The sequence below is a fragment of the Pongo pygmaeus genome, chromosome 21 (genome assembly GCF_028885625.2).
Source record: "Pongo pygmaeus isolate AG05252 chromosome 21, NHGRI_mPonPyg2-v2.0_pri, whole genome shotgun sequence".
Lineage (NCBI taxonomy): Eukaryota > Metazoa > Chordata > Mammalia > Primates > Hominidae > Pongo > Pongo pygmaeus.
The window spans coordinates 62,586,488-62,600,131 of NC_072394.2; the positions used below are offsets into that span (position 1 = coordinate 62,586,488).

At 33.8% G+C, this 13,644-nt stretch overlaps 1 protein-coding gene across 1 annotated transcript in view; it reads right to left on the reverse strand.

The window, feature by feature from the left end:
- SYCP2 (synaptonemal complex protein 2) overlaps nt 1-13,644 on the reverse strand; it is a 67,639-nt gene that overhangs the window by 36,359 nt on the left and 17,636 nt on the right. Inside the window, exons 12-17 of the mRNA XM_054467160.2 lie at nt 12,230-12,275; nt 11,626-11,721; nt 7,292-7,352; nt 1,620-1,768; nt 702-776; nt 92-238 (exon numbers count right to left, since the gene is read on the reverse strand). Of these exons, the coding sequence (XP_054323135.1) occupies nt 92-238; nt 702-776; nt 1,620-1,768; nt 7,292-7,352; nt 11,626-11,721; nt 12,230-12,275 (574 nt within the window). The remainder of the gene's footprint in view (nt 1-91; nt 239-701; nt 777-1,619; nt 1,769-7,291; nt 7,353-11,625; nt 11,722-12,229; nt 12,276-13,644) is intronic.

The following is a 13,644-nucleotide window of genomic DNA, read 5'->3' on the forward strand; positions in this document are numbered from 1 at the left end:
ATAAATTCTAGGTGCTTCTTTCTGTACTCATATATAGCAATGATTTGATCAATGGTAGTTTTATAAGCCAGTATTTTGACACCATCTTTACCTCAAGCTGACTATTATTTCTATTCCCTTTGTTACTGTTTTTGATATATTTTGAAGGTTTAGCAAATTCCTTTGGGGATTTTGATTTTTCCTTTAAACTAACAAGCTCTTCTCCGACTGGTGAGATTTGACTTTCTGGCACTAGAATCTGTTGGAGAATATGAAAAAAAAGTATTTAAAACTGCAAACCACAGAAAGTAATCAACAATCACTGGATGTCTTAATAAAGCTCCTACTCATCTCACATATTCAATTATTTCCCTTTTCTATCCATGTGCTGTTATAATTTTTACAAAGTGATCCAATAAAAAAGTATCCATGTTTTCAAACTCTAATAGACATAAAAGAAGCTTGGCATTAATGGAAGGACATTTACTGCTTTTTTAAAGTTTTAAAGTTACTAAACTGATATTTATTAATAACCCTACTCTTTACACTAAAATTATCACTAATAACATGTTTAAACATCATATACATTTTATTGGGGTACTGTTTATATTGAGACCATTTGTTTTCTATATATTCACCCTCCAACACCACCTTTATTACTGTTCTATTAGTTATGGTTAAACTTAGCCCAGTGATAAAAATCAAGTAAGTCTGAGACATACCTGTGATCCACTTGCATCAAAAAGTATATGCAGCGACGTTTTGGCAACTGAAATACCTTGTTTTCTGATAGATTCCTAAAATTAAATCAGTTCACAGTGATGACATTTTCTTCATTTTCTTTCCATTTTTTCATATGTCATTTTATTTCCATTTAATGTAATTGTTTCCTGTTTTCTTCCAAAATTGCCAAATATCCCAAGTTATTACTTTGCATGTATGAATACCTTTTCAGAACACTTCAATTACTCCCCTTTAACCAGTCACCTTAGCTTGTCATTTGTGAGGAACAAGGGTTCCTCACAAATACATCTAATATTATGCAACATAAATCTTTTGCACTATTCAAATTTGTCAATTGAATATCTCCCCAAAACATCACATGAATTGTCACCTTAGATTCTCAGTTAAACAATATTTGGCTCATAATGTCTTCCACATGCCTGGAAAGTATTTTATCTAAATCCTTTCCTTCAACTTCAAAGGCCATTTCAAGTCCCATATCCATAATAATGCTTATCTCCAAACCTGACTCTTCATGAGCATTCTCTTTCTTCAATGTCTACCACTCATGTTCCCTATGCCATTATTTACTTCTTCTGATGTATCATGTGTGTAATTCTCACGATGTTTAAAATCTTGAAAACAGTGCTTTCTCTCATTTTACTTTTTAAACACCTGGCAGAAATTCATTAAATGTTTTGAGCAGCTGCTGCTAATTTTGTCATCTGAGATACTTTGTAATGGGTATCTCAATAGATATGACTAACAAGCTGATGACTCTTCAACAGTACAAATTTAAAGAACTAAAATCTACATTTTAAGAATTTTAGAAAGGAAAAAATGCAATAAAACTTATAACCCCAAACTGTTTCCAGAATTATGAAAATAGTAAATATTTATTAAGTTTAAAGACTTACCCTATGTTTATTTGCACCAAAAATTTTTTGAGTTACATTAGTGATCTCTAGTGATGCATCAAAATACAAAAGCAATTCTTTCCCTTCTCTTTTGCTAATTTTTACTGTATTTTTCAGAATTATTGTCAGTAGCTTCTTTGATTCTCTCACTGTATAGAAACAATACTGATTAGTTTATGTTTCTATGATACTACTCTGCAAGTATACTATAAATAAGACATGGATGTAGAATATTAATTGAATCAAAATTCAAATTCTCAATATTGAACAGTGTTTAAATCAATCAATTCTGGCACTACTTACCTATGTAAATCAATCAAGTCAATTTAGCTTTCCTAGTCTCAGTGTTCTTATCTATAAAATATAGGATATGGCTATAACTAATAAGATAGAATTCTAAATACATTCTGGACCCTAACAAATTCTTAATAAAATATTCCTTGAACACATCTGAGAATACTATTTTCTTAATTTAAAAAAAGGCAAACAAAAACAATAACTTTAATTCCATATAATTACCATATTTCTAGACATACACATATAAACATTTCTATTAAATCCACAGTTGTTATAACATGCTGACAATAAACAACATTTGACAAAAATTAAGTGTCAGGAAATTGTGAGGTGAGAAGGATCTAGCACTTGGCCTCAATGAACTTACCAATCCAGTAAACAGAGAATACAGCAAGTACCAGCTTATAAGAAATAGCCACACTCTCCCTCCCTACAAAAGTTACCAAAAAATTACCTAGCACCTAATAAATGCACCTGTATTATAGACCAGAGGCCACCATGCTCCTGTCCTACTTGTGGCAGGAATTCTATTGCTGAATGAAAAGTCTCCAACCCTGCCCCACAATGTACTACTTTTGGACAGGAGATAAACACTCTGAGGGAGCAGGATCACACAAAGTAGGGAAATTTATCTCTACATCTGAAAAAGCTCTGCAGGCCACGCCATGATGTGGCCTAAGGGACAAATGTCCTACAGGCTATGAAATGTCCTGATTCTTATGAGGCCTGCCCAAGGAGAAAATGTTTTATTTGCTTTTGTAAATATATGCTCATATGCCCTTTGAAGGTACTAAGAATTAGCAATTGCTTGAAAGTGGTAACCATAGTTTCAAACTCAAAGAGCGCTAGTAGTTTTTAAAAGTTAAACAGTGACAAGTTTTCAGGTTTCAGAAATGAAAATTTAGGTGGCTTTAAAAATGATAATGTTTCATGTTTTGATGAAAATTAAAACATTTGTAATTCTTAGGTCTATTTCTGCTGATTGTTTTATTCCTCTGATATGCATTCGACTTTTTTTAAAGCTTACTGTAAATTAAATTAAATGTAATATTTGCTTTAACTCCTTGCTTGCACATGATATTAGAACTACTTCAAATTTATTATTTTGCTGAATGCTTTGTGCCTATTTGCACAAAAATTTGTCTACCTATGTTATGGCTACTTACATAGAAATTTATGAATATTTGTTATATTTTAATGATTGCTTTGTTGAAATTCCTGATATTTGCTCTGTCTGGACTATATAATGGCTTGGTTTCCTTTTTAATTAGTTAGTGTTACTGAGATACAAGAAAACTTTGTTTTGTTGCTTGCTATAAAATCCAAGTATTTATGGATATCAATATATCAAGATTTTATAACATAAGAATGAATAGAAAGAGAAGGAAAGAGTAAAAACTATTCTCTCAAAATTGGCTATGAATGGGGAGAAAAAGATAGCTTCAGGAAGACATAGGATAAAAGTAGGCTTTTTGTTTTATGATGTAGACATTTGAGCCCATTGATATACTGAGAGAAAAGAGGTACTGAGAGAGAGGAGGAAGATACAAGAAATATGAATTGATGGAGCAAAGACTTGGAGAATGTGTGTGGAGAACTCGGAGAAATTACCCTTCAACAAGAGTAGATAAATATCTTCTGTTTACAGGAGAGATAAAGGAGGATACAGATGCAAAGATGTTTGGAGATGGAGGGTCTGAAGGGCCAAAATGTATAAGTATTCTTACCTGAAAAATTCATGTTCTTCTGAATTACCACATCATAGTGAAAGCAAAAAAGGCAAGGTTCCTAAGGATAACTTAAAAATTTAAATAGCAGCTGTTAGACAACTGGAGACGGATGGCAACTATGGACATGGAAGACTGCCAAGTAGCAGTGAGAGTCCAAAGTTGGAAGCTGGAGACTTCCACTTCCGGGGAAAATGTAGGATATTGTGGCAGGCTAATATCCTGTTTTAAAAAATCAGAAGGATTAAAATATCATGTTTAAAGGTGTCAGAGAGCTGTACATGTAACAAGATCTCTGGCCTTTTTTTCTCTAAGGAAATTTGCTAATTCTGTTTGTAGGCTTAAGAAGAGAACCTCTGCTGGAGAAAAGACAAGCAAGGACACTTAAAAGCTTTAAAGGCATAACTAATTTTCCCTTCATTCTAGGGCAGCACAAGGAGCTGGATCAAACCTGATAAAAGGCAGAGTTAACTCTCTTATAGTCTCACGGGCTTGGAATCAATGTACTGCCTGATACAGGTATCATCCTCAGGCATATACTCAGTGTCCCACTCAAAATATCTGCCAGATTTTGGACTGAGTAGAGTGAACGGCTGGAGAGCTGAGCTGGAAACCTCTAAGAGGCAGAACTGTATCTTCCACAGTCTCTCAGGTTCAGAAGACACAAATCTAATAGGCTCATCATCAACAGACTGGGATGGCCACATCTGAGTAATAGAGGCAAACAAGATAAAGAGTAAATTTAAAACTAGAACTAAACACAGACCAACATCCATGATTGGATCAGTCCTTCAGCCCCTCTGCCTAAGAAAAAAGAAACTCTTCTGGTGGAAGGATTATCTGGATCATCTATTGTTCCTGTATATGCATTATCTATCATAATATTACTTGACATCCATAGAGACAACAACACATGACTGATCAAGAGAGGAAACAACAGATCTTTTTAGAAGAAGACTATATTAGTCTGTATTAGTCTGCTATAATGGAACACCTGAAGGTGGGAAACTTACAAAAAAAAAAGATTTGGCTCATAGTTCTGCAGGCTGTACAGGAAGCATGGTGCCAGTATTTGCCTCTGATGAGGGACTCAGGAAGCTTTTAATCATTGCAGAAGGCAAAAGGGGAGTAGGCGTATCACATGGCAAGAGAGGGAGCAAGAGAGAGATGGGAAAGTACCATACTCTAATTAAATAACTAGCTTACCTGAATTAACAAGAGAAATTGTCACCATGAAATAATTATAGAAGAAAAAATAATCCCCTTCACCCTCAACACCAACATCATAAACTAAGCAAATATGTCTGCTCTCTTAATTTCTACTAACACTGTACTGAAAATTATACAGCCAGTGCAACAAGGCAAGATGGTAGGAGGGACTGACCATAAGAAATGTTAGAAAGGATATAGAACAAATGGAAGTCTTATAAACTGATAGTGAAAATGTAAAATGGTAAAATCACTTTGGACAACACTTTAGAAGTTTCTTCAAAAGCTAATCATATGCCTGTGGGTCTGAATTAACCACTGAACTTCTTAGTATTTACCTAAGAGAAATAAAAACATATTTTCAGAAGTAATTAATTATACATGAATATTTACAGCAGCATTGCACAATAGCTAAAAACTGGGAACATTACAAATGCTCATTAACAGGTGACTACAGAAACCAATTGAAGTATATCTGTACAATGGACTAACACTCAGCAATAAAAAGAATAAACTACTGATACATGCAACATGCTTGAATGTTTTTTAAAAAAGTGTTCTAAAAGAAAGAAGCTGGACAAAAATTGCTACATACTGTATGATTCCATTTATATAAACTCTAGAAAATGTAAATGTATCAAAGATAAAGAAAACATCAGTAATTGCCTGGGGGTAGAGTACAAGGATGGATAGATTAAAAGAAGTACAAAGAAATTTTGGGGGTGATATGTTTATTAACTTAATTGCCATGATGGTTTCATGTGCATAGACAAATATGAAGAGTTATCAACGTCCTTAATCTGATGAAGGTTATCTCTACAAAAGACTTTTGGCTAACATCATACTTAATGGTAAAATAGTGAATGTTCTTTCCTAAGCAAAGATTGGGAAGTAGGCAAAGATGCCCACTTTTATCACTTCTATTCAATATTGCACTGGAGGTTCTATGCATTGCAATAAAGCAACAAAAGGAAAGGAGGGAGGGAGTGCATAAGGATCAGAAAGGAAGTAGTAAAACCACCTCTTTTGCAGATCCCATGACTGGTAAAATTAAAGATCAATTCTATTTATAAACATATAGACTGAATACTTGGGAACAAATTCATCAAAAGACTTACACAATGAAAACTATGAAACGCTGTTGAGAGAAATCAAAGACCTAAACAAACGGAGAGATACACCATGTTTATAAACTAGCTACTACTGTTAACATGTTATTTCTCCCCATATTGATCTAAAACCTGAGTCATAATCCCAGCAAGCAATTGATAAACCAATTCTAAAATTTATATAGAAGCTCAAAAGGTCTATAATTTCCAAAACGGTATTTTAAAAAACCACAATGTTGGAAGACTTACACTAAATGACTTCAAGACTAACACAAATCTACCATAATCAAAACAGTGTCGTACTGACATAAACAAAAGTAGACCTATGATAAATAGAACAGATTGGAGGACCAAGGAATAGACACACTATTACAGAGTCATGATTTGCAACAAAGAAACCAAAGAAATCCAATGGAAAAGAAAAGCCTTTACAGCAAATAATCCTGTAATAACTGCATATCTATATGAAAAAACAAACCTCCAATCTCTGCATCATACCTTAATCAAATATTAATTTGAGATTATAATACTCCTAAACATAAAAGCTAAAACTATAAAATTTTTGTGGAAAAATAATAGAACATCTTAGTGATTTAAGAGTCGACAAAAATTTCTTGGGTCACAGAAAGCAATAACCATAAAAATAGATCAAGTAGATTTCAAAATTTAAAACTGCTCACCAGGTATCATTAAGAAAATGAATAAGCAAGATACAATTTTGGAGAAAACATAGAACATATATATGTCAAAGGATTGGAATCTAGGATACCTAAGAACTAGACAGTCCAATAAAAAATGAACAAAATATTTAAAATATATACTTTACAAAGGAAAATATATGAATAGCCAGAAAGCACATGAAAAAGTGCTCAGCATCACTAGTCATTAGAAAAATGCAAATAAAAAACATGAGATATTGTTACGTCTATTGAAATGACTAAAATATGTCTTAATATCTAAATTTGTGATAGTACTAGTCTGATTTTGTCCACTAGCGTTATGCAGTTCCAGTTATAGGACTAGAGAAACCAGATATTCAGATTTAATCAAGCAAATGGGATGGAAGGTCAGGAGCCTTAAACATAGAGACAAGAATGACAAACTGGATCATTGGTTTTAGACTAGACAGGGAAGGAGGTAAGTACAGGGGTAGAACTGGGAGATTAGTAGGGAAACATGGGATCAAGGTATTTGATGAATTTCTGAATGTGAACATCTGAAAATACTGATTTTGCTTTCATTAGTCTGTTTTGTTAACCCAGAAAGGATGTAACATTTGTTCCATATGGTAAGAATTAAGAAAATTATTAGAAAAAAACAAGTTTAATACCTTCAATGCTGTATATTTGTACTTTTTCCTCTGGCACAGTAACTGCTTCCCATTGATGATCCTTAAATTTAAAAGAAGGTTTTGGCCATAAATAATTTATTTCTGATTTACAGTTTCTTTAAACATCAAATTTTAAGTTACGGGAACTATCAATTTTTTTTGCTAGTCACTAAGTAACTAGTTTATACAATACCTTTCTTGCTCCACCAATTAACTACATATTACACGTTACATTTAATGTATTTGTTCATTATTAAAATGAAATGATTTTGACAATTTTCTATCCTTAACCAAAAAAAAGAATGACTGTTAATATTATATTAGAAGATACCTTTTTAAAAAATGTTACAAAGTCTTTTTATGTTTTCTTTGAAATATTTTATGAAGTCATACTCATTCCTCAATTCCCACTCCTACTACCTATTCTGGGTCCCGTAACCACAATACTCATTAACTGATTGTCCTTTGATTTAAACATGAATGCGCGTGAATAATAACCTAAAATGTTTGCCCCAAGTATTTTCATTGAAAATTTGTATAACTGAATGATACTGAATTCACAAAGTTATAGTAAAAATTAAATACCATTCCTGGTCAGGCACAGTGGCTCACGCCTGTAATCCCAGGACTTTGGGAGGCCAAGGCAGGCAGATCACGAGGTCAGGAGGTCGAGACCATCCTGGCTAACACGGTGAAACCCCATCTCTACTAAAAATACAAAAAAAAATTAGCCGGGCATGGTGGGGGGCACCTGTAGCTCCAGCTACTCAGGAGGCTGAGGCAGGAGAATGGCGTGAACCTGGGAGGCGGAGCTTGCAGTGAGCCAAGATCGTACCACTGCACTCCAGCCTGGGCAACAGAGGGAGATTCTGTCTCAAACAAAACAGAACAAAACACAAAACAAAACAATAAAAAAAACTAAATACTTTTGTTATTTAAGGACAACTCATTCCCGAGAAATTACTCTAAATCCTTATTATTTTTACTAATTCCCTTCTCTTCTATATCTTAATTGAAACCAGTCATACCCTGATGACATCACTACCTTTATCCCTTACCTCAAAACCTCAGGATCAGGAGGAAAGGGACGGTATTCTAATTTTTCCCCAAGGCTTTGAGCAGCCTCATATTTCTCTGTATGCAAAAAACTTGCTCCTTTGAGGAATATCTCAGTTGGCATACTCTATTCCCAATAATTGTTATCATCTACCAACTTAAAACTGATTCTTCCTTATATATCAAGGCACTTAGTTCACTTTAAAAAAAAACACACACATAATGGCAATTTTCAAACAGATTTTAAATCAGAAATCATAGTATTATAAACCCAAAATATGCCCTTACCCAGATTCAACAGTTATCAGTATGTTGTAGCAATTTTGTTCCATTTTCACCTCCCACTCTCCCTCCATTATACTCCTTCCTCCTCTTGACCTCAATTTTTTCCTTCAACCTTTCCCTATCTGCCCTTCACCATCAATTTATGAAAGCTCTTATCCTTAATATACCCAACAAAAACCCCTACACTGAATCCACATGTCACGCTCTTTCCTTAACTTGAGGTCTTTACTTCCTTAACAGATATTTTAACTTCCTAGGAATGCCTAAACTCTTCATCATTTAAGTGAAACTGCTCTTTCATGGGTTACCAGTTTTTATTTAACCTCCCCTCTCAGGAATATTTCACTGTGTTGATCATTTCCTCTCATAAAACCTCCTTTCCTTTGTCATCCGTAATACTATACCCTTTTAATATGTTCCCTTTTGGCCGATTCTTCAAGTATCCTTCTGACTAAAATCTCTTTTACTTATCCTGTAGAAATTTGTTTTTCATAGTTCTTTCATATAGGCACCCATTAAAACCCACGGTTCTGTCATTTATATACAGATAGCTTCTATATCTCTACTTATGGCTCACTTTCCATCCAGCTACCCAAATTTTAGTAATCCTTCTTTTTAAAAAATTACAAACAAATCACCAAGTTTGCTCAGTTCTGTCTCCTCTCAAGTCTTTCTGGATTCTATCAATTTCCATCCATGCCCATTGTTATATCTCAAAACCATCCCACAATTATTTCTCACCTGGATTATTGCAAAAGCCTCCTAACTGCCTCTAGTGTTTTTCCTTTTTATCCATTTCCCCTACCGGGGGGGGGGGGTCTTTTACACAAATGTGTTCTCCAGTGCCTAGTACATATGTGACACATAGTTCTCAATAGATATTCATTGAACTAATGTTACCTCCTACTTAAAAATCCTCCTTTGGCTCCACACTTCCTATATTTTTGCAATCCCCTATGCCCTCTGTACATCTTTCAATGTTCCGTTTACTCATTCTTCCAACAAACATGAGCCACTGAATAGCTATAAACTACTCTATGCGGAAAAGCAGACAACAACAAATAAACAAAATAACTTTAAATAATAACTACTATAAAGGAAATAAGACAATGTGGAATAATGTGGCTGTGAGGCTACTTTATATTGAGTAACCTGAGAATACTCTATGAGAAGGCAACATTTGTGGTTAAATCTAAATGGGAAGAACTAAGATGCAAGGACCTGGAGGACGTGGTCTATGCAGAAGAACTAAGAGGTAGAAAGACCTAAGATGGGCATAATCTGTGTTAGAGAAATAGAAAAATAAATGTGACTGGAACACAGTCATCATAGAAAATATATGAAATATCAGAGAAACAGCCAGAGACCAGGCCACAAAAAGCCTTGTATGCCATGTCAGAGAGATAGAAGAAGATTCAAGGAGCCACTGTGGAGAATGGCTTTTATGGAGAGCAAGAGAGAATAAAGGGGTAACATACTACAGCTACGGAAATTCAGAAGAGAGGATTCTAAATATAGTTTTGGAAAGAAGAATCCCCCAGCATCTTGATCAGTGTGTGGAACACACTAGACATTAAATACTTATAAATGCATTTAATACTTTCCCTATCATGTATACTGCTATAGTGTAATTGCTTTTTTTTAATTTAATTTAATTTTTTTGAGACAGAGTCTCGCACTGTCGCCCAGGCTGGAGTGCAGTGGCCCGATCTCGGCTCACTGCAAGCTCCGCTTCCTGGGTTCACGCCATTCTCCTGCCTCAGCCTCCCAAGTAGCTGGGACTACAGGCGCCTGCCACCACGCCCAGCTTATTTTTGTATTTTTAGTAGAGGCGGGGTTTCACCATGTTTAACTGCTTATTTTCTTATCTCAATAATCCATTAGACCAAGCTGAATAAAGGAACACTGCCCTATTTATTTCCTTTATAGTAGTTACTGCTATTTAATAACAATACTTTTCTCCCAAAACGAAATTCTATTAGGCTGGTGCAAAAGTAATTGCAGTTTCTGCCATTGAAAGTAATGGCAAGAACTGCAATTACTTTTGCACCTGCCTAAGTAGCTCCTCGAAAAAAAATCAGCCTAAAACACTCCTACAAATCCTGCACGAGAAATATACTAATGGAAACTGTCAGTGCCCCTGAGAAGCAGTGCTAGTCATTGGAACTCAATTTTAAGCATTCTAAGAAGGTACTTTAAAATAAAAAGCAATGAAGGCATGTGGAAATCCTAAAAGGCATTTGGTTAATGTTCATCTATAAAACATTTACCTGGAACAAACAGCAGGGTTCTATAAGAAACAGACTAAAAAGACTAAAGCCTTATAATATCACCAGCCACAACCAGATGAGTAAACGCTGATCAACTCTTACTCAGATTCTGGCAAACGGACTACATAATTTGAGCTAAACGTATGCAAATGTATCAAATATGAGGTGGTAGCTATTATGAAATAATGGCTCAAGGATTTCCTCAGGTAAAAAATATGCAGGTCAGCAGAAAATATGCCACCTATTTGGAAGATCTGAGCACAGCTATGATAAAGCATAGGAAGAAAAAAACTAAAATTAACTCCCAATCAAGTCCTATTTCCAAAGAGAAGATTTTATGAATGATTAAGTTAGGACCACTTGTCACTGTGTGTTAATATTTTCAATAGAATGCCACTGTATTTGAGTAACTGTTCCCTTTTCTAAAGTCAATTCACTTTATGTGAATATAAAATTTTAACTGTCATAAATTAACATTTTTGAAAAGCTTATGTTAAAAAATTAGTATTAAAACTTAGCATTTTTTTTCTTATACAATAAAACATCAGAAGTAATTTTCATCTATAATTAGCTTGGTAGGTTGCTATGCTAATCAAACTACTAAAGCTAATGTTAAAATCTAGGTAAAGACTGGCTAGAACATATAAAGAAATCCACATTCTTTAAGTAAAAATCTTATATACGCATATACATAAAGAATAATACCAAGCAAATGAAACTTACATCATTATCTCCAGCAATGTAGAATGAGAGAGTCTGACTCCCAAGATTAAAATCAATCCAAAATTCCTCAAGTTTTTCATCTGATGGTATTTGCAGCTAATAAAATAAACATACAAAACTGGAATATACAATGATTTTAGAAATAATAGACAATTATGATGTTATATTCATGGCTAAAGCAAGAAAACAAAGCTAGAAGGAGAGAGAAGAGAAAGAACAGACAAGTATAATATTTAGATAAATTTAAAAACAGTCAAATGAAATGCTACTTTAATATTTTATAAAAAATCAACTAGCTCCAAGAAATCATGAATATTCCAAGTGCTAATAAAGGTTGAAAGTACTAGTTTGAATAGATTCATACATGATTAATCAATAACGGTCTTAAGGAAACAGGAGAAAAACTGGACTACAGCCTTTATTTTTCAGTTATTCTTGGCAATGAATGTGCTTTTCCATAAAATTTCTCCTGGTTTCACTGTCAGATACAGAATACTAGAATACTAATTACAACTATTTTTAGTGTTCTTATTCATTTTTAACTCATAATTCACTTGACTATCAAAAGTCATGCAATAACTAAAATAATGTGTTAAAATTTTACCTCATATTTATCAAGAAATGCTGATAAGCAAGGAAATGTAAAGACCCTGAAATAAAAAGTAGTTTAAGAAAAAAATAAATAAGCTTTCACAGCATAATCTTGTCCAGTAATAGAAATCATGCCTAGAATCAAAAGGAAATCAGGCAGTGGTCATAATTGAAATAAAATCATATTTCCCTCTTTAATACTTTTCAAAATACATGTTTAGTGGACATTTATGTAGAGAAAATCATGTTACTTTGACGATACTACTCAATCTACCATTTTGACTAAAAATGATTGCACCAAATGTTTTTGTGTGTGATATGGTTTGGTTCTGTGTCCCCACCCAAATCTCATCTTGAACGGTACTGTCATAATTCCCATGTGTCGTGTGAGGGACCTGGTAGGAGATAACTGAATCATGAGGGCAGTTTCTCCCACACTGTTCTTGCGGTAGTGAGTAAGTCTCACGAGATCTGATGGTTTTAATCAGAGGTTTCCGCTTTTGTATCTTCCTCATTCTCTCTTTGCCTGCTGCTATCCATGTAAGATGGGACTTGCTCCTCCTTGCCTTCCGCTATGATAGTGAGGCTTCCCCAGCCACGTGGAACTTTAAGTCCAATTAAATCTCTTTCTTTTATAAATGTCTCAGTCTCCAGTATGTCTTTATCAGCAGTATGAAAACAGACTAATACAGTGTGCTATCCAATATGAGCAGAGTTTCCTAATTTAGCTTATTAATGTATGTTTCCACAGAACTTAAATAAGAATATAAGTGAATAATTACATTAAAAATGGTTAAATTCACAGAATGCTTTCTTAGATACTATTTTAGATATTTGGCATATTATCTCATTTAATCTATATCACAAACATATGAGGTAGTTATTAATATAACAGCTAAGGAAACAGGCATGTAAGGTTAAATAATTTGCCCAATATTAGAACAGGAAGAGAGGAACTTATGATTCAAATCCAGGTAATATGACTCCTTGCACAACCCTTACAATACCGTTAATTTCTTTAGTAAGTAAAATAAATGTGAACTCATTCATCCAATAATTATGCTGAACATCTATGAGGTGCCAGGCATTGCAAATTCTGTTTTTCTGTCATTATAAAAAAATGATTAAAATTTACATTACATATCCTTTCATGCCCCTCAGAAAGATCCTACTTACCGTATGTTAATTATAAAGGAAGATGATTTGTTTGCTACATATTTACATTCCAGTATGTGGATGATGGAGATGATTCAAGTAATAAATATGCCTAGATTTTTATTATCCCTCAAACATTAAATAATAATGGATATGCAACTCATAAGTATAGTAAGCCAATTTTGAACATCTAAAGTTGTTAATTAATATGAATTAAACAGAAATGAACTTTTCTCTCTAAAAAGTATAAAATAAAACAAGGCCAGTGCAGAA